Source organism: Myxine glutinosa, chromosome 9 (genome assembly GCF_964187855.1).
Source record: "Myxine glutinosa chromosome 9, kmMyxGlut1.1, whole genome shotgun sequence".
Classification (NCBI taxonomy): Eukaryota; Metazoa; Chordata; class Myxini; order Myxiniformes; family Myxinidae; genus Myxine; species Myxine glutinosa.
In genome coordinates, this window is record NC_136269.1 from 100,996,628 (window position 1) to 101,019,546 (window position 22,919).

Consider the following 22,919-nt stretch of genomic DNA (forward strand, 5'->3'; position numbering starts at 1 on the left):
TGCCTCTGACATCAATTTTTCCTGGGAATTCTTCCAAAGCAAACTGCTCTCTCTCATGCACAGATTTATCCCATCTCGTCTTCAGTTGTCTTACCCTTCCTCCCGTCCATGGTACACTGAATCTTGTGGTGAGGCAGTTGCCCTGAAACAACTTGCCTTGCCTCTTGGAAGGCTAATCTCTTACGATGTCTCTCTGAAAAGACCGACTGGACAACCCTCCCATCCACTTTCTGAATAATCCTCTCCAAGAACTTCTGTCACTCAAGCTTTTGGGTCTCACTATCTGCCATGATCTTTCATCTGCAGCTCAATGGAATACTGCTCTCCCCTCTGGGCTGGTGCTCCTGCCTCACACCTAGCTCGTCTTCATGCTGTTGAAACCAAAGCATTCAGAATCATTGGAATCTCCGGCGATTAAGCTAACTCCAAGGGCCTCTCACTCACTCACCGCAGGCAGGTTGGTGGCCTTTCCGTCTTCTACCGACTCCTCTCTGGCCTTGCCCCCCCAGCTCTCTCTGGGCTCTGTCCCGCAAATATTCCTACAGGTCGCACAAGATCTGCCTGCAACCCTCTTATGGTTAAACTGCCAAAATCAAGACTGTCTGCTCACCTTCACTCCTTCAATTCCTCTTTTCTCCCGCCTCTGGAACAAACTCCCTCACTCTCTTCAATCCCACTCCACCCTCCAGGTCTTTAAAACAGCTGTTCACCACCATCTCTTATCTTCCCCCATCCAAAACCTTGATCTTTTCTATCCCCGCTAATTTCACCCCAATTCCACTTTTTTGAAATACCAACTTCTGTCCTGGAAGTCCTTGGTGTCCTTGTGTTTTGTACTTCTCCAACCCCCCCCCCCCCCTTCCCATGCCTCCTCACCCCAAGCCCTCTCCCTCCCACACATCTCCCTGCTCTTAAATGTTGTGTGCTCTCAAGTGTTTGTGTGCTTCCCCTTCTCTTGTCTTCCGCTCCCTCTTTTTATATATTTTGTTTGTGAAGTAAATGTCAGCTCTTTCACGAGCCTCGATTCAGTATACAATTCCAACTGAAGGCTAATCGTAGTCAACGTGTGGCCCTGAATGGGTTTCTCTCATCTCCTCTTCCTGTTCAGGCTGGAGTTCCCCAAGGCAGTGTTCTGGGCCCTGTGCTTTTTCTGGTCTTCATCAATGATCTCTCTGACTCTCTTGAAAATCCTCTCTATCTCTTTGCTGATGACTCCACTCTCTGCCGCTCCATTCCTCTTCCCTCAAATCGGCAGTCTGGAGCCTGCTCACTCTCTGGTGACCTGGACAAAATCACAGACTGGGCAAACAAGTGGAACATGTCTTTCAATCTTGACAAATCTCACACTCTTACGATGTCTCTCCAAAAAGACCGACTGGACAACCCTCCCATCTACTTTCTGAATAATCCTCTCCAAGAAGTTCTGTCACTCAAGCTTTTGGGTCTCACTATTTGCCATGATCTTTCCTGGGAAAACCACATTTCCAAGCTGGCCTCCAAAGCCAGTCGCCGACTGAGCATCCTCCGTCGTGCGAAGTCCTTCCTTGGCACACCTGAGCTCCTCACCACATACAAGGCTTTCATTCGCAGCTCAATGGAGTACTGCTCTCCCCTCTGGGCTGGTGCTCCTGCCTCACACCTAGCTTGTCTTCACGCTGTTGAAACCAAAGCTTTCAGAATCATTGGAATCTCCCGCAATGACGCTATCTCCGAGGGCCTTTCACTTACTCACCGCAGGCAGGTTGGTGGTCTTTCCGTCTTCTACCGACTCCTCTCTGGCCTTGCTCCCCCAGCTCTCTCTGGGCTCTGTCCCCCAAATATTCCTACAGGTCGCACAAGATCTGCCTGCAACCCTCTTATGGTTAAACTGCCAAAATCAAGACTTTCTGCTCACCTTCACTCCTTCATTCCTCTTTTCTCCCGCCTCTGGAACAAACTCCCTCACGCTCTTCAATCCCACTCCTCCCTCCAGATCTTTAAAACGGCTGTTCACCACCATCTCTTATCTTCCCCAATCCAAAACCTTGATCTCTTCTACCCCCGCTAATTTCACCCCAAAGCCACTTTTTTGAGGTGCCGACTTCTTTCCTGGAAGTCCTTGATATCCTTGCGTTTTATACCTATCCTGCCTCCCCCCAGGCCCTCTCCCTCCCACACATCTCCCGATGTCCCTGCTCTCAAATGTTGTGTTTGTGTGCTTCCTCCCCTTCTCTCCCCATCTTGTCGACCGCTCCCCTTTTTATAAACTTTGTTTGCTTGTTTGTTTGACTTGTTTGTTTGATAAATGTTAGCCCTTTCACAAGCCTCGACTTTGTATCCAAAAAAAAAAAAAGGCAATCTCAGTTCCTTCCACCAAGCTCGGAACAAGTGTGTGTCTACCCTCAGGAGTGCCAGGAAGTACTATCTCTCCACACTCGAGAATGAACTCTCAAACCTGTCTCCTTCCTCCAAATCCTGGTGGCGTCTGGTCAAATCCGTTTCTGGTGTTTGTTCCTCCTCCATCTCCTCCCTTACCTCAAATGGCTACACAGTTGACACCGCACGTTACAAACCCGAATGCCTCAACTCTGTGTTTGCCTCAAAATCTTGTGTCCCAAACCCATCTCTCTCTGTTCCCACCTTACCCAGTCGAACCCAACTGCTCCTGCACTCTGTGTCCTCTCCTGACAAGGTGAAGGAGGTTTTGTCAAACCTCGACTCTGATTCTGCACTCTGGACCAGACGGCATCATCCCATGGGTCCGAAAATCCTGCTCTGCCGCTCTATCTCACCCTCTCTCTGTTCTTTTCACCCTCTCTTTTGCTCAAGGTCATCTGCCAGCATCCTGGAAATCAGCAAACATTACCGCTTTGCACAAAAAAGGTGCAAAAACAGATCCTTGCAGCTACAGACCAATCAGCCTGCTCCCAATTATCAGCAAAGTCATGGAATCCATCATTGCTTCGGATATCAAATCCTTCCTCTTCTCCAATGGCTTGATCTCCGATCATCAATTTGGGTTCAGACCAGGTCATTCTACTCTTGACATGCTGCTTCTGCTGTCTCAACAATGGATGGAGGTCATCAATGCCAAACAGGAAATCAGAGCTGTCTCCCTTGACATATCACGTGCCTTCGATACGGTCTGGCACCCAGCCCTGCTCACCAAACTCCCCTCCTATGGTATCCATGGAAATCTCCATGCATGGCTTCCGGACTTCCTCTCTGGTCGTAGTCAACATGTGGCCCTGAATGGAATTCTCTCATCTCCCCTTACTGTTCAGGCTGGAGTTCCCCAAGGCAGTGTTCTAGGCCCTGTGCTTTTTCTGGTCTTTATCAATGATCTCTCCAACTCTCTGGAAAATCCTCTCTATCTCTTTGCTGATGACCACTCTCTGCCGCTCCATTCCTCTTCCCTCAGATCGGCAGTCTGCAGCCTCCTCACTCTCTGAAGACCTGGACAAAATCACAGACTGGTCAAACAAGTGGAACATGTCTTTCAATCCTGACAAATCTCACACTCTTACTATGTCTCTCCAAAAAGATCGGCTGGACAACCCTCCCATCTACTTTCTCAACAATCCTCTCCAAGAAGTTCTGTCACTCAAGCTTTTGGGTCTCACTATCTGCCATGATCTTTCTTGGGAAAACCACATTTCCAAGCTGGCCTCCAAAGCCAGTGGCCGACTGGGCATCCTCCGTCGTGCGAAGTCCTTCCTAGGCACACCTGAGCTCCTCACCACATACAAGGCTTTCATCCGCAGCTCAATGGAATACTGTTCTCCCCTTTGGGCCGGTTCTCCTGCCTCACACCTAGCTCGGCTTCACGCTGTTGAAACCAAAGCTTTCAGAATCATTGGAATCTCCCGTGATGAAGCTATCTCCGAGGGCCTTTCACTCACTCACCGCAGGCAGGTAGGTGGTCTTTCTGTCTTCTACCGACTCCTCTCCGGCCTTGCTCCCCCAGCTCTCTATGTGCTTTGTCCCCCAAATATTCCTACAGGTCGCACAAGATCTGCCAGCAACACTCTGATGGTTAAACTGCCGAAATCCCGGCTCGCTGCTCACCTTCGCTCTTTCATTCCTCTTTTCTCCCGCCTCTGGAACAAACTCCCACATTCCATTCAATCCCACTCCTCCCTCCAGGTCTTTAAAACAGCTGTTCACCACCATCTCTTATCTTCCCCAATCCAAAACCTTGATCTTTTCTACCCCTACTAATTCACCCCAGATCCACCTTGTTTGAAATTCCAACTTCTTTCCTGGAAGTCCTGGCAGTGTCCATATGTTTTATACCTCTCCCACCCTCCCCTTCCCATGCCTCCCCCCCTCCCAAAGCCCTCTCCCTCCCACAGATTTCTCGATGTCTCGATGTCTCTCGGTCCCTGCGCTCAAATGTTGTGTTTGTGTCCTTCCCCCTCTCTCCCCATCTTGTCTTCCGCTCCCCATGTTATATGTTTTATGTGTCGGTTTGTCTTTCTGTGTGATTAATGTTAGCTTTTTCACGAGCCTCGATCTTGTATACCAAAAAAAAAAAAAAAAAAAAAAAGGACCTCACCACCAAGTAATTTAAAACACCTCACCCCCACGTAATTTAAAACACCTCACCCCCACCAAATTCAAAACACCTCACCACCACATAATTATTGAAAACACCTCACCCCCATGTAATTCCAAACACCTCACCCTCATGTCATTCAAAGCACCTCACCACCACATAATTCAAAACACCTCACCACCACGTAATTCAAAACACCTCACCACCAAGTAATTCAAAACCCCTCACCACCACGTAATTCAAAACACCTCACCACCACGTAATTATAAATACCTCACCAGCACGTGATTTAAAAACACCTCACCACCACATAATTCAAAATACCTCACCACCACGTGATTCAAAACCACCACCACGTTATTAAAAACACTTCACAACCACGGAAACAAAAGTTTGAGGTAGTAGTTAAGTGACAACACAGACACTGCCCAGATATGTAGACATACAGATAAATGACTGTACCCGAGTTGCCGTTTTGTCATGGTTTACACCAATCATAATTCAAACAATTATTTTGCACAAACGTATTTGTGATATACGTGATATTACCTTTTATAAACAATTGAAGTTGAAAAAATTTTTTTTCTCAAAAAAAATTCCCCAAAAAATAAATAATAATACAGTAATTGGAAATTTTTTCAAAGAAAATACCCTTAGGACATACCGACGGGAGGGATATGTGCATACCAGAAGTTTGGTACGATTTCACAAAAGTTTGAGAAAGTAGTTCAGTGACAACACAACACAGGACAGGACAGACACTGCACAGATATATGTATATGTATATATATATATATATATATATATATATATATATATATATATATATATATATATATATATATATATATATAATATTATATTATATTATATTATATATATATATATATATATATATATATATATATATAATATAATTTATATATATATATATAAATATATATATATATATATATATATATATACAGTATATTATATATGTATTATATATATATATATATATATATATATATATATTATATATATATATATATATATATATATATATATTATATATATATATATATATTATATATATATATATATTATATACAGTGGGGAGAACAAGTATTTGATACACTGCCGATTTTGCAGGTTTTCCCACTTACAAAGCACGACAAGGTCTGTAATTTTTATCATAGGTACACTTCAACTGTGGAAGACGGAATCTAAAACAAAAATCCTGAAAATCACATTGTATGATTTTTAAGTAATTAATTTGCATTTTATTGCATGAAATAAGTATTTGATACATCAGAAAAACAGAACTTAATATTTGGTACAGAAACCTTTGTTTGCAATTACAGAGATCAGACGTTTCCTGTAGTTCTTAACCAGGTTTGCACACACTGCAGCAGGGATTTTGGCCCACTCCTCCATACAGATCTTCACCAGATCCTTCAGGTTTCGGGGCTGTCGCTGTGCAACACAGACTTTCAGCTCCCTCCAAAGATTTTCTATTGGGTTCAGGTCTGGAGACTGGCTAGGCCACTCCAGGACCTTGAGATGCTTCGTATGGAGCCACTCCTTAGTTGCCCTGGCTGTGTGTTTCGGGTCGTTGTCATGCTGGAAGACCCGGCCACGCCCCATCTTCAATGCTCTTATTGAGGGAAGGAGATTGTTGGCCAAGATCTCGCGATACATGGCCCCATCCATCCTCCCCTCAATACGGTGCAGTCGTCCTGTCCCCTTTGCAGAAAAGCATCCCCAAAGAATGATGTTTCCACCTCCATGCTTCACGGTTGGGATGGTGTTCTTGGGGTTGTACTCATCCTTCTTCTTCCTCCAAACACGGCGAGTGGAGTTTAAACCAAAAAGCTCTATTTTGGTCTCATCAGACCACATGACCTTCTCCCATTCCTCCTCTGGATCATCCAGATGGTCATTGGCAAACTTCAGACGGGCCTGGACATGCGCTGGCTTGAGCAGAGGGACCTTGCGTGCGCTGCAGGATTTTAATCCATGACGGCGTAGTGTGTTACTTATGGTTTTCTTTGATACTGTGGTCCCAGCTCTCTTCAGGTCATTGACCAGGTCCTGCCGTGTAGTGCTGGGCTGATCCCTCACCTTTCTCATGATCATTGAGGCTCCACGAGGTGAGATCTTGCATGGAGCCCCAGACCGAGGGAGATTGACTGTCATCTTGAACTTCTTCCATTTTCTAATAATTGCGCCAACAGTTGTTGCCTTCTCACCAAGCTGCTTGCCTATTGTCCTGTAGCCCATCCCAGCCTTGTGCAAGTCTACAAATTTGTCCATGATGTCCTTAGACAGCTCTCTGGTCTTGCCCATTGTGGAGAGGTTGGAGTCTGATTGAGTGTGGACAGGTCTGGAGACGGCTTTGCGGTCGGTCTTTGCGGTCTTTGTGGTCGGAGACGGTCTGGAGACGTCTTTTATGCAGATAACGAGTTCAAACAGGTGCAGTTAATACAGGTAATGAGTGGAGAATGGGAGGGCTTCTTAAAGAAAAAACTAATAGGTCTGTGAGAGCCGGAATTCTTACTGGTTGGTAGGTGATCAAATACTTATTTCATGCAATAAAATGCAAATTAATTACTTAAAAATCATACAATGTGATTTTCAGGATTTTTGTTTTAGATTCCGTCTTCCACAGTTGAAGTGTACCTATGATAAAAATTACAGACCTTTACGTGCTTTGTAAGTGGGAAAACCTGCAAAATCGGCAGTGTATCAAATATTTGTTCTCCCCACTGTATATATTATATATATATTATATATATAATATATATATAATATACTCAAAGGCAAAAGTTATTGTGACGCACAAACAACAAACAGAATCAGTGTTAAACTTTTACTGCCGCGAATGAAATGTTATTACATGGAAAGACAAATGTTTCAAGGTATGGTAACGATCAACAGTCCATAAGAACAGTGCACCTGGCATATGCAAATGAGCCACAACACAAGAGGGGGTTCACAAGCAAGTTCACACAGTCAGTAGCGAGTGTGTCCACCTTGTGCATTGATGCAGGCCTGGCACCTTCGCCTCATTGAGGCCACTAAACGTCGATGAAAGTCCTTGGGAAGATCATTCCATATCCGAGGAAGGATTTGGTGGAGTTCCTGCAGCGTTTTTGGAGGATTCGGATGACGTCGTAAACGTCGCTCCATTTCATCCCAGACGTGTTCAATGGGTGACAAATCAGGGGATCTTGCAGGCCAGGGTAACACATTAACATTGTTCTGATTAAGATACTGCTGTACAACTCGAGCAATGTGTGGTCTGGCATTATCGTGTTGAAACGTCACTCTAGGGCCGTTCTGTTGCAAAAACGGTAAAGCGGCCATTTGCAAAATCTCGTCTCGGTACCTCACAGCATTCAAGTTCCCCTCAATCAGAATCATTGGCGTTCTTGCTGCAGCTGTTATCCCACCCCAGATCATAATGCCCCCACCTCCAAAATGATCCCCTTCCATTACACATGGCCTGATGTAACGTTCACCTGTGCACCTGTAGACACGTGTCCTACCGTCAGCTCGGTGAAGCTGTGCCAAATGGTGTTTCTATGGATGTTGAATCGACGAGCAACATCACGCTGCGAGGTACCAGACTGAAGCATACCTATAGCTCTCCATCTGTCATTTTCCCCGAGGCGTGGCATGTCGAACTTGTTCCAGAACGATGAATAGAGGTGTTTTTCTGACTTCTGCACTTCTTAAGACTGCATTGAGTGGAAATGATAAGCGTCTGGTTGTCTGGCCTTTTAAAGTGAACATTGCTGGCCATTTTTCTCGGATATGTCATGCTTCTTGCAAATTTCGTGCAATTCGAACAACAACTGCTTGGTTGCGTTTCTTCGACCATTTTAACACACTCTTTCTCTGGTTCAAATCCAAAAATTCATTCACAAGATTACCAATGAAAAAATTCCATGTCACAATAACTTTTGCCTCTGAGTATATATATATACACATATATATTCTCAAGTTATAGACATATTGCAGACTTTGGCCTTTGACCTCTTGACCCCAAAATCTAATCAGTTCATAATTACATCATTCTACATATCTGTACCAAATTTGGTCGGAATCCCATCACTAGTTCACAAATTATCGTGGTAACAGGATTTTTTAGCTAACATGACCTCTGACCTTTGGCATCTGACCTTGTCACCCCAAAATCTAATCAGTTCATCTGTACCTCATTATACATACATGCACCACGTTTGACTAAGATCCCTTCAGCCGTTCTCAAGTTATCGCAGCAACGAAAACCTACCACGGACGACGGACGGACGGACGGCCGGACGGACAGCCGGACGGACAACCTGTAAGCATAACGCCCCCAGCGACTTCATTGGGGGAGGCATAAAAAAGTGGTTTGCTCATGGTGTAAAGGAATCCATTTGGGAAAGAGTTGAATCACCATTGCTCAACAAAAGGGGAGGTTTGCGATTTATTCTGTCACGGATGTGGGACAAGGCTATTACATCTCTCCCACGTCGTCTGCAATCATCATGGGATGCCCAGATTGGTCAACAGCCCAATTCACCCTACCAACGGTTGAGGTCACATGACTATTGTCAAGCATCTTCTTCACTTCAACATCTGCCATGAACAAGGCGAGAGGATTCTCGCAGAAATGTCAGCTCCACTGACTTGTAAGTCCAGCTTTTTCATTTTCAAACTTTTACTGATTTAATTTGACTGGATGAATCATAACAGTGGATCAATTTGATATAAGTATACATGTATTATGATGCAAGATTAACTTATTATATTTCAGCATCAAAGGTCATGCCAGGTAAAACTAAGTCAAACTTGGTGCACGTATGTATGATGATTGAAGTAAAGACAAACAGATTACATTATGAGGTCAAAGGTCAGAGGTTTCGTATGATAAAAATTCTGTTACTGCACTAACTTGTGAACCAGTGATGTGATTTTGACCAAACTTGGTATAAGTATATATTATGATGCAAAGATGAGCTGATTAGATTTCAGCATCAAAAGTCACAGTTCATGCCAGATAAAACTGTGATACTTGCGAACAGATTAAAGGATTTAAATCAAACTTGGTACGAGTATGTATAATGATGTAATAAAGTGTGTGGCAGCATATCGTAGATTGAACTACCGTTCTCATTTTTCTTCTTTGTATGTTGATACCAATGGACTAATGATAAATTTCAAGGACTAATGATAAATTCTGCACATACTCAAAATGTTAAATATTTATACTTCTCTTCCTGCCATATGTTTATTGCATTTCCTTCCTTCCATATTACTTTTATGTCCCCCTAACGTTCCTCCCTTTTTTAAATGTAATTTCATTGCAACTTGTACCTGGCCCCTTTTCGGATTTGTATATGTAGATACAGTATTCTCTTATATCAACCAAGCTGTTGGTTTAAAGAAAACAAGACCGATAGTCAAACAACGGTGTTGCCAGGCTTGTTTGTATCTGCTGAGTGGAGGATCTGCTGTCCCCCTGTCATGTGAACAGTTCCTCAGCTCTGATTGGTGTATGTTTGTGAAGGACATACATGCATACACCGGACGGACAGCCAAACACTAATCCAGCTGGCATTGCCCTGTGGTGCAAAGCTTTTCTGTTTTTCCAAGATGGTACCCGTACCATGTGACATATGATGTCATAATTATCATGAAAAAGTTATGCAGTAGAGGTGCTCATATAGTGAACATTTCGTGTCAATCAGACCAACAGTTGTATAGAAAACTTATTTTAAAAGAAATAAACCCACAAAATGCCAGCAGAAGGGACATATGTACTGTTACGTTTATGGGGGGTAGGCAATGCAATACCTTAGGACCAGGTAGGATTGTGTAGGGTGGTGTGCTTCGAATGTCGTGATGAAGAAGAAGACCCCCCCTGTACCTAAGTAGGGACCCGTTAGACCGGATGTCGTGTAAGAGTGTATCTTTGTGCCCATGACGAGGGGAGGGGTTATGTTAATTAGTTAGGGATTAAGGGTAAATCACCTGTATGCAAATGGCCTCTGTAATTTCTCCTCTGTTCCCTATGACACACACCACACCCGCCATGCACCCCACACCTAAAACAAACATTAAATAAGTAACCGGAACAAAGACATTGAAAACTACCGCGGGTTCCGCCAGCCGAGCCATCACCAGGGCACAAGAGGGGCATGAAGCCACGCCCCGAATAACGATTGGTCAGGACGGCCAAAGAGTGAGGAGATGGACTCGGGAACAAAAGAACGGTGTCCCCGACATTTTCTCTCTTGCGTTGGGGCCGTCATCACGAGCAGTCGAAATTACAGCTCTTGCTCCAGGGACATTGAAAGCGAACGGTCACAGATATTCTCTTCTTGCGCTGGGTTCCTATTGAAGGCACAGTCACATTTTTCCTGCTCTTGCGTTGGGACAGGGACATTGGTGTCGTGCAGTTGGATATTTGCGCTTTTTGGTCTGGGTGATCGGTTTGAGCGTCCACATTTTCCTTTCCCTGGCTCGTTGGTGCTGACGGTGCGGCGGCTGTCCGTGCTGAGAGACCGCGGTGCTGTGTGGAGCAGACGGCGAGTGGAGGGGCGCGGCCTGCTCACTTCGCGCTCGGCGGCTGGAGGAACGAACTGCGCGCCAAGACCTGTTTCCCGTGCATGGACTTCACATCCGGGCTTGTGTTTTCCCGTGCAAGGACGTGGGGGCCTGTGACGATCCCGGACAATCAAGGGGACCAGAGCTAAGTAAACAAACACACATTTTTACTTTCAGTTATTGTTCCCCTCGTGTTGTTTTATGAGTCCAGGTGGAGGGTCCCTCGATTAGGAATCTTAGTTTTATCGTGCATTTTCTTATTTGCTGGCATTTATTTTATTAAATCTTTTTATTGTACATTGTGTTTGTTTTATTGTACATAATTCCGTGTCGGGTCGAGTTGATTACCAGGGTCGAAGACGTCCATTGGGGTCCGTGCAGGTAAGAGCTTCGCTACCCTTTGCTGCCTCACCCCCCTCGCGTATTAACTCCGCAATAGTTGGATTGAACGCCTCGGAGTGTTAAGCTCGATTGGCTACCCATTACATTGGAAGATCTTAATCCCCGGGAACACGACAATAAATACATACATACACCTGACGAACAGACAAACGCTGTTCCAGATGGCATTGCCCTATGGGCTACAACGTAAAAAGGAAGAAAAAGTAGTCCATATTTGTGCTAGTTTTTTGTAGTTGAAGTGAAAATGGCCCAAGTTACGATAAAGTCTTACACTTGTACAAAGATCACTTATCATATGGTAGTGATGTCCTTTTGCTGTTGACTGCCTTTTGCAGCAATTGGTTCGGTTATAATTCCTTTTTGTTTTTTCCCCCTTTCCCAGGCTTCATGGCTGCAGATATTAATGCTAATAACCTGTTATGGAACACCTCATGCAACTTTCTTCTCTCCTTGTGTCCCTCTCCCCCATCTGTGTTTGCTCGTGTGTGCATGTGTTTTTGGGTGCGCATGTGTACAATCCAGTATCGACGGAGTGCTCTACCATGGTGGTGGTCATTTGCATGGAGGGACTGCCCGATGTGGCAGGGCCAATGGATATCCGCCACTTCTTTACGGGTCTTGCTATCCCCACCGGAGGAGTGCACATAATTGGAGGGAAGCTTGGAGAGGCATACATCGCTTTTGAGAGCGATGATGATGCTCACCGTGCCATGCTGCGCACCGGAGGCACAATAATGTCATCGAGGATCCGACTGCTGTTTAGCAGTAAGTCAGAAATGCTGAGTGCTATCAAATTTAGTCATTCAAGTTCTGAGAGAGGTTTGGTGAAGATGAGGACAACCTTGAGTGATGACGAAGATGACTCAAGGATACTTCCAGCCATTTCCCTTAATGATGATTTTTCTGGTGAGAATAATTTGCGTCTTGGACAATTGGAAGATACAGATAACTCCGGACCAATGTTTGTTTTTACCAAGAAATGACATCCGGTCTACACTTCCATGCTCTAGATCCCCACTGGGAAATCGAGAACAGGTGCCAAACCCACAGAGGATGCTGCTACAGAGGCCCAAGCTGCAGGAAATTTTCCCTCTGGGAACAGTGCAGCACGGGAATTACACAACAGCTGGCTCCAAGGATCAGGACTTGAATGCAAGTTCTAAAAGACTTGATTATACTGGAGTGGAGGGTGTTAGTTCTATTTTGCCTGGATTGACATTGGCATGGTCAAAAAACATTGAAAGATTGTCCTCACCTGGTGATAGAGGGATTTGGAATGATGTTAGAGAAAATTATGTGGAAGCTTCTGCCGATAATGTCCTTCACCAGGGAAGTCTTGTAACAAGTAGACGAAATGTAATTAATCTTGAAAAATGTTATTCTGCAATGAATTCCCCATCTCTTGAGTTAAAAAGTGCTAAATGTGATTTAATTAGTAGTATGTCCGCCAACCCACATGCTCTGAAAAAGCCTGCAAATTTAAACTTGAAACTTTCCCTCGAGTCAAGTATTCCAAAAGATTTCAAAGGAACAGAAACGGAGAAGCCTTGCATGGAGGGTACATTCTCTCAGGCACCTGCATTGCCTTCAGATTGTAACATGGTGGGTAAAGATGTCCAGAAGAAACATCATAACAGAATGAGCAAGGCTAGCACCTCAAGAGAAAATTGTGTGCAGGATGCTGCACCAAAAGGGAAGGAATGTAACAGGAAGGTAGAAAACACAATTTCTAGGGGTATGAACCTGGATTATGACAGAAGTTTGTGAAGCAACAATGAGGAGAGCAGTGAAAATTCCAGAAATAATTGTAAAAATTCAAATACATTAAAAGATTTGGAATTGTTGGATGAGCAAGAAACTAAATTAACTTGTGAAAGCTCCTCTTTGCCCCTTGATGTTGCAGATAATTTGTTTGTCCAGGTCTGTGCACTCCCATCAAATGTAGATGAAGATGATGTTTATTTATTATTTAATAAGTTGAGAGTGGATTGCGTGATTTTAATCAAGGATGAAGAAGGGAAGTGTATTGGAACAGCTTATGTACGTTTTGCAACACCAAGTGATGCAATTGCTGCATTGCAGGAACATGGCAAGTATATTAACCACAGGGGAAGGAGGTGCAACGTAGAGGTGTATTCCGCAACCGAGAATGATTGGTGCTTTGCATTTAACAATGCATCAGCTCAACTGCAGTCTCGCTCATCGCGTCGCTCTCGCTCATCGGACCATTCTCCACCTTGTGACCATCCTTCACTTCGCGGCCGTTCTTCACTTCATGACCGTTCTTCACTTCATGACCATCCTTCACTTCGCAACCATTATTCCCATTCTGACCATTCTTCACTTCATGACCGTTCTTCACTTCATGACCATCCTTCACTTCGCGACCATTCTTCACTTCATGACCATCCTTCACTTCGCAACCATTATTCCCATTCTGACCATTCTTCACTTCATGACCGTTCTTCACTTCATGACCATCCTTCACTTCGCGACCATTCTTCACTTCATGACCATCCTTCACTTCGCAACCATTATTCCCATTCTGACCATTCTTCACTTCATGACCGTTCTTCACTTCATGACCATCCTTCACTTCGCGATCGTTCTTCACTTCATGACCGTTCTTCACTTCATGACCGTTCTTCACTTCGTGACCGTTCTTCACTTCGCGGCCATTCTTCACTTCATGACCGTCCTTCACTTCACGATCATTCTTCACTTTGCGACCATTCTTCACTTCATGACCATTCTTCACTTCATGACCGTCCTTCACTTCATGACCATCCTTCACTTCATGACCATTCTTCACTTCATGACCGTCCTTCACTTCATGACCATCCTTCACTTCATGACCGTCCTTCACTTCATGACCATTCTTCACTTCATGACCATCCTTCACTTCGCGACCATTCTTCACTTCATGACCATTCTTCACTTCATGACCGTCCTTCACTTCATGACCATCCTTCACTTCATGACCGTCCTTCACTTCATGACCATTCTTCACTTCATGACCATCCTTCACTTCGCGGCCATTCTTCACTTCATGACCATTCTTCACTTCATGACCATTCTTCACTTCATGACCGTTCTTTAACTTCATGACCATCCTTCACTTCGCGGCCATTCTTCACTTTGCGACCATTCTTCACTTCATGACCATTCTTCACTTCATGACCGTCCTTCACTTCATGACCATCCTTCACTTCGCGGCCATTCTTCACTTCATGACCGTTCTTCACTTCATGACCGTTCTTCACTTTGCGACCATTCTTCACTTCATGACCGTTCTTCACTTTGCGACCATTCTTCACTTCATGACCGTTCTTCACTTCATGACCATCCTTCACTTCGCGGCCATTCTTCACTTTGCGACCATTCTTCACTTCATGACCATTCTTCACTTCATGACCATCCTTCACTTCACGATCATTCTTCACTTTGCGACCATTCTTCACTTCATGACCGTTCTTCACTTCATGACCGTTCTTCACTTTGCGACCATTCTTCACTTCATGACCGTTCTTCACTTTGCGACCATTCTTCACTTCATGACCGTCCTTCACTTCACGATCATTCTTCACTTTGCGACCATTCTTCACTTCATGACCATTCTTCACTTCACGATCATTCTTCACTTTGCGACCATTCTTCACTTCATGACCGTTCTTCACTTCATGACCGTTCTTCACTTTGCGACCATTCTTCACTTCATGACCGTTCTTCACTTTGCGACCATTCTTCACTTCATGACCGTTCTTCACTTCATGACCGTTCTTCACTTCATGACCGTTCTTCACTTCATGACCATCCTTCACTTCGCGATCATTCTTCACTTCATGACCGTTCTTCACTTCATGACCGTTCTTCACTTCATGACCATCCTTCACTTCGCGATCATTCTTCACTTCATGACCGTTCTTCACTTCATGACCATCCTTCACTTCACGATCATTCTTCACTTCATGACAGTTCTTCACTTTGCGATCATTCTTCACTTCATGACCGTTCTTCACTTCATGACCGTTCTTCACTTTGCGATCATTCTTCACTTCATGACCGTTCTTCACTTCAAGACCGTTCTTCACTTCGCGACCGTTCTTCACTTCATGACCATCCTTCACTTCGCGATCATTCTTCACTTCATGACCGTTCTTCACTTCGTGACCGTTCTTCACTTCGTGACCGTTCTTCACTTCGCGACCGTTCTTCACTTCATGACCGTTCTTCACTTCATGACCGTTCTTCACTTCATGACCATCTTTCACTTCGCGATCATTCTTCACTTCGTGACCGTTCTTCACTTCGTGACCGTTCTTCACTTCGCGACCGTTCTTCACTTCATGACCGTTCTTCACTTCATGACCATCCTTCACTTCGCGGCCATTCTTCACTTTGCGACCATTCTTCACTTCATGACCGTTCTTCACTTCGCGATCATTCTTCACTTCGTGACCGTTCTTCACTTCGTGACCGTTCTTCACTTCGCGACCATTCTTCACTTCATGACCGTTCTTCACTTCGCGACCGTTCTTCACTTCATGACCGTTCTTCACTTCATGACCATCTTTCACTTCGCGATCATTCTTCACTTCATGACCATCTTTCACTTCGCGATCATTGTTCACTTCGTGACCGTTCTTCACTTCGAGACCGTTATCTCCCTTGCAGCCATTCTCTCCACTCTGATTTGAGCTCTTATTCGAGTTCACACCATAGTTACACAAAGGATTTGCATTTAACAGGACCGCCTGTTCCATCCTCTTATGAAGAATCGCATTCACCTCTAGATTTCGGTGTTCATGTCACAGGTTTGCCCAGTTTCACTGATAAAGATACATTGTTGTGGTTCTTTGACAAAGTGTCTGTAGTTGAGCCAGTACATCTAAGGAATGCAGGACCATTTGTGGAAGCATTTGTTGAGTTTTCCACACATGCAGATATTCTAGTCGCTCTCAGCAGCACTGGGCAGCACCTTGGCAATCAGCAGATTTTTGTTCATTCCCTTCCCAAGACCATGATCAGACAGAACGTGCTAGAACTTCATACCAATGGAGAAAAATGAGTTGATTAATTTCAGTAAAAGGTTTCTGATTGTGAAAAATCTCCCAAAAAATGTCTGCAAAAAGGAAGTCCAGATTTTTTTTGAAGGGTTTCGAGTTTCAGAGGACAATGTTCTAATAATCTCTAAAGATGATTATAGTGAAGCCTTGGTGGCATTCATCTCTGAAGAACTGGTTTCAGATGCTCAACATCTTCAAGACAGGAAACTGGCTGGTCGGCTGGTTTGCCTGATTCCAATTGCAAACAATATATATAATAGGTACAGACATTATATGTGTGACAAGTCTCAAGCGGCATGCACTGATTCACATTGTTTGGCAAAAAGAATACATGCCCCTACTGTTATTACTGGAAATCCTCAGTTACAATCAAGTTCTGTTTTTTCCCAACCACATTTTAGATTGCCTCCTCCTCCATTACAACAGCCTTTGGTAATGTCACAACCTTTTGTACCACACTTTTCTCAACAAATTAACCATGCGCAGGTGAATGGAGACCATACTGTTCAATTGCCGCGTGGCCCCAGCTCATGGCCACCTCTTGGGTCTTCACTGGGAATGCCATATATTAACAACAAAGGTACAACCAGCGATGCAGACTCTACTACAATGATAGAAAAGAAGGAGGATGTGATACTCCCTCAAAGTTTGAAATCTCATGAGGGACAGCAGACACTGAAGTTTCAGGTAGAGCAGTTACTTGGAAAATTGGATAAGAAGAAAAATTTTGCGCTTACCGAAAAAAAACACATGAAGTAAAAGCTAATGCTATTGGCAGCAATATGAATTTTGTAAAGCAAGGATTGGTGAAACCCAATGTTAAAAATACAGACATTGTCAACTTTGATAACATGCTCAAAAATGTTTTTGGAGGTGCCCCAAGGCTACATTTGCGTACAAAAGGAGAAACTACAAAAAAAATGAGGGATTGTAAGGAGAGGAGAAATATATGACGAGGAGAGGAGAAATATGACAATGAGAGGAGAAAAGACAAGGAGAGGAAAAGCTACAAGGGGAAGAGAAACGGCAAGGGGAGGAGAAACGGCAGGGAGAGGAGAATCAGGAAGGAGAGGAGAAACTGCAAAGGGAGGAGAAACGGCGAGGGGCGGAGAATCGGGAGGGAGAGGAGAATCTGGAGGGAGAGGAGAAACTGTAAGGAGTGGAGAGCCTGCAAAGGGAGGAGAAACGGCAAAGGGAGGAGAAACGGCAAGGGGAGGAGAAACGGCAAGGGGGAGGAGAAATGGCAAGGGGGAGGAGAAATGGCAAGGGGGAGGAGAAACGGCAAGGGGGAGGAGAAATGGCAAGGGGGAGGAGAAATGGCAAGGGGGAGGAGATAGGCAAGGGGGAGGAGATAGGCAAGGGGGAGGAGAAACGGCAAGGAGTGGAGCAACGGCAAGGAGAGGAGAAGCTGATGCCCAAGCAAGATTTTCAGGTAGCCAAAGCAGCAGGTGATTCTCCAACCATTAAAAATCAGGTACCTGGTAATTATACTAAGTCACAATAATTTGCCATATTGCCAAGCAACGGTAAAGATGGGAAATTTGCCTTTGATGGTAAATGATTGGATGATTTTAACTTTCTTTAAAGGTTATCACATTATTCCACATTCTATCCATGTACAAAGAGGATTGCCTCCACACTCATGTGATGCAATTGTTTTCGTTTTGACTGTAAACAAGTGAACTGGGCTGTTTAATTTCGTGACAAAAGCCGAATGTGGGATTAAAGCCTTGCATTCTGTGATCACACCATGCACAACTGCAAACCCATTTCAGAAGGAAAGTTGGCACTTACTAGGTTTTGTCATCCACCGTTGGGATAAAGATAACTTGGGGTTTGATGAATAAAAAGCAGAGCATTGAAGCTTAAATAAACTTAAATGAAGCTTAAATGAAAAACAACACTGTAAAAATGGCACGCATTTTCCATTGCCACAAGTACATGTCATAAACGTTTTTTGTTTTTTTAAAATAAGCTTACAATCATTATTTCGTTTTGGCACAGGATTATTTTTCCTCAACTAAGTGCTGAAGACTTGTACTGAGCAGAAATGTGATGTTTTGTTTTTATTGGGTTTTTACCCTCAAGCAGAAGTGTTCCTGTGTTTATTTTTTTCACTTATTTACTTTGTCAATTCCATTCTTTGTTGTGTCAATATGTTTGTTTGAATGAACCATTTGTGAGTTTTTTTTTTCATGCCAATTTCTGTTCTTATTGTTTGGGTTTCATGATAACGTTCGTCGGTGCATGTATAAAGGACTTGTTATCCATTTCTGTTTTATTCTTCCACATCTTTTGAATATACTTAACATTGTAAAAGGTAATGCTTATTTGCCTTTGCCTTTTGGTTTTCTTCAACACCCTTTCACCATATGTTGATAGATTACTGTTATATGGAAATAAAAAATGAACCTTTTGAATAAAGGAAAGTTGTACAGGAATATAAAGTGATCTGTTTGTGATTTTATTTACTTCATTGGCCAAACATTGGCATTGTTACATTGATTAAATGTGTTTATTATAATTCTGTTTGAAACTAAACTTTTGATGTTAAACATTTCACATATTGAAATAAGTTTATCTTACTTTAGTACAAGACAAAGCACGTATTATTGTTCTTTATATGCTTTGCCTTTAGATCATATGTTTGCAGATCATATGATCATATGCAGTCCAAAACAGGAAATGTGGACTTCATTGAGTTTATTGAGTTCTTCTTCATTTCATTGAGTGTTGCTTCTGAGTTGTTTGTTTTTTCATAATACAAATAAAACGAAGTGTTGAGTTTCTGTTTTTCCTCAGAATAATATTGTTACGGATCTCGGGGGTCGGCGCTCCCCTTATCGGGGGGGTTAATCCCCTTGTCTTTTTAGCTGGCCGTCCCGAGTCCTTAGAAGTTATAACGTTCCTTCCGGTTGGTGGTAAATAGGGTTGTTGGTCGAGTCTTAGTCCAATTACCTAAGTACTACCACCGGCCGTAAAGCAAGGAGATAACTCCCACCCGAGCCGCAGCGTTAGTGGATACGCCGAGCGAAGCGAGCCGCGACTCGGGCCGTTAACAATGACTAAACCCGATTCTAGCGGTTCCTAATCGTGCCACAGGTACTCAATTGAGAAAAGACGAAAGCGAAGGGATTAAGACGAAACCAGAAAGAACAGGTGAATTTATTACAAACAACAAGAGGAAAGGAAAGAATGTACAAGAAAGGAAGAAGAAGAAGCAGGACACAGGGCAGTCTTAAAGCAGTCTTATTCTATACCCCAGACAAACATACACACTCACACGGGGATGGTAGCTGGTAGGGTGAAAGGTCCAGGTAGAGGGTCCGGTGATGGGGTCCAGGCTCCAGGTGACTCCCGTCCAGGCTCCGGTTCCACGGGCGAAATCCGGCAGGCAGTTCCGCGTATCGTTGAAAACGTGACCGGACCTTACATATAGCGGGGGGAACTGGGGTGCTTTGTACGTAATATCTGTACGTTCGCGCCAGACGCTGTCTCTCTCTAAGTCTAAGTCCTCTTAATCCACGCCAGCGAGTGAGTCCTTTCGCAAATGTGCGCTCCGTATGAGTTCTCAAATCCTTCCTCATAAACGCGTCTTCAACCAAACTCTTGTGCACCGCGCGTTCTCCCGACAAGTCCGTTTGTAATGCACGCCGCCGACCAAGTCCAACCAGCGCTCTCTCATCAAAAGAAGTCCGTGTGCGCAGTCCTGTTAATAGCGCCGCTCTCGCACGAGTCCTTTGTAATGCGCGCGCCTCCAACAAGTCCGTCGCGCAGTTCGTGCTTATATAATGCGCCACGCGATCACTACGCGGGCCTCAAAGCCATGCCTGTCGGTGATATTCCCTCAGCCTTGGTTGGCTGGTGGGGGCTCACCGGCCACGCCCTTGACGGCTGGTTGACAGGCCACACCTTCTCCTTGGCGTTCCGCCCCCTTTTTCCTCGGGCCTGACCGCATGGTTTATGGCGGCTTGAGCGAGCGCTAAGGTGGCTGCTGCTGGCAGAGGCGCGTAATGGCGTCGCTGGGAGTGAGAGGTTGGCAAAATAGCCGGAATTGGATTGGGGACCTACTCTTATTTAATTGATGCAATGCAGATTCAACTATTGGAAACACGGCCTTATCAAAAACACATAATAATGAAATAACTGAGTTCCTATGGTGGCCTACGTGTTGCTTGTGGACTAACTAGGGGTGCTACCTTTAACCTTTAATGTCATATTTTCAAGAGTTCCATATTTACACAGTTGTGGGTTCTAAAACCGCAACAATATTGAAGGAATATATTTTTTAATCTCCCTACAAATAGAATAATCTCATGGTAATGTCATGAGGAATGCTCAAGGTTTCATTGTTGCTGCAGATTCCACTTGCATTTGGTTATTCATCACAGCCTCAACTGTTATTTTCAGATGGTCTATTCAACAATCTTTTTGGAAATACAGAGCTGATGAATCACTGGGCACCAAAAATATGAGCCCATGTCGTGCTTTATTAAATGAATAATAGATGGATTATTTTTTTACATATGCAATTGAATACAAAATGAGAAAATGTTAAAGCTTCCCTGGCCATGTAATGTTGGGGTTTTGCTGTACTTTGTTTCCTGTGCCAATTTAATTTGCTCTTGAAAAATGTACGTGAAATGCATTCATGTTATTCAAGCTTCCTTATTTATGTTATCAATAAGTTTTTGGTGTTTGTACCTCCTGGGCATGGAAAATGTAATATGCGATTGTAAGTTGGCATATTTGGTGCTGCATCAACATCGGGTGATGACTCGAGTCGGTGTCGGCACGAAGTTGAAAAACATTTGGCACATGCGGCTTTCCTTTTCTGAACTGTTTTTATCTACAATACTTTGCTTCCCTCACCGCACTCAAGATTAATGAACTTGAGGTGGATCCAAAGTGAATGGATAATTTGTCGAATACATTTCAGTAATTATTTGTACTGATGTCTGGCCATTCACACTTTTCCTTTCAAAAGTGTGGCAGACAATATATTTTTAGCTCCTCCATTCTCAGCCACCCACTTCCCCCTTCCCAATTATTTATGATAAAATGAAAAAGGCAAGCTTTTGTTGATATTTTGACCAAAGTTGGGGAGAAAAGTTTGCAACTGACCTCCATTATATCCTTCCTAGCCATATATTATGGAATATAAACCAGTCAACCATATCGTGACAAGACTTGTATGATTCAAACTGTCTGTAAATTCACCAATTCAAATGGTGACTGTAAACAAAAATGGTGATTGTGAAAGTGGGTGATTCATTAACTGGATGTGTTTTCGAATGATTGTGTCTTGACTGGTATGAAGGGTGAATGGGACGCACTGCCTTTAAGTGACATGGCCACTGTGATCGACGATAGAAAAGCTGTCATTGATTCTTATTTGATATTGAGGAGTACTTGCACCCGACAAGGTGGAGAAATGATTCTGGAAGTGGACCAGACGGCATCAGCCCACCGCCCACAGGTTCTAAAATCATGTTCTGCCCCTCCATCACACCCTCTCTCTGTTCTCTTCACCCTCTCTTTTGCTCAAGGTCATCTGCCATCTGCTTTAAAATCAGCCAACATTACCACCTTACACAAAAAAGGTGCAAAAACGGATCCTTCCAACTACAGACCAATCAGCCTGCTCCCAATCATCAGCAAGGTTATGGAATCAATTATCGCTTCCGACATTAAATCCTTCCTCTTCTGCAATGCCTTGATTTCAGATCATCAATTTGGGTTCAGACCAGGTCACTTTACTCTGGATATGCTGCTTCTGCTGTCTTAACAATGGGTGGAGGTCCTCAACGCCAAACAGGAAATCAGAGATGTCTCTCTTGACAGATCTCATGCCTTCATTACTGTCTGGCACCCCACTCTGCTCACCAAACTCTCCCCTTATGGTTTCTGTGGAAATCTTCACTCATGGTTTGTGGACTTCCTCTTCTGTTGTAGTTAATGTGTGGAATCAACACAAAATGGAATCCTCTCTTCTTCTCTTCCTCTCCAGGCTGGAGTTCCTCAAGGCAGTCAGTGTTCTGGGCCCTGTACTGAATCTTCATCAATGATCTCTCCGACTCTCTGGAAATTTTTCTTTATCTTTTTGCTTGTGACACCCCCTCTCTGCCGCTCCATCTGCCATCCCTCAGATCGGCAGTCTGCAGCCTCCGCACTCTGCAGACCTGGACAAAATCACAGACTGGTCAAACAAGTGGAACATGTTTTTCAATCCAGACAAATCTTACTCACCTTGTCTCTCTGAAAAGACCATCTGGAAAACCCTCCCATTTATTTTCTCAACAATCCCCTTGAAGAAGTCCTTTCACTCAAGC

At 43.9% G+C, this 22,919-nt stretch overlaps 1 protein-coding gene across 1 annotated transcript in view; it reads left to right on the forward strand.

Annotated features, from left to right (window-relative positions):
* Positions 1-14,391, forward strand: part of LOC144893648 (uncharacterized) — a 93,559-nt gene extending 79,168 nt beyond the window's left edge. The window contains exon 4 of the mRNA XM_078784584.1: positions 12,044-14,391. Coding sequence (XP_078640710.1) covers positions 12,044-12,504 — 461 coding nt within the window. The 3' untranslated portion in view covers positions 12,505-14,391. The remainder of the gene's footprint in view (positions 1-12,043) is intronic.
* The last annotated feature ends 8,528 nt before the right edge of the window (positions 14,392-22,919 follow it).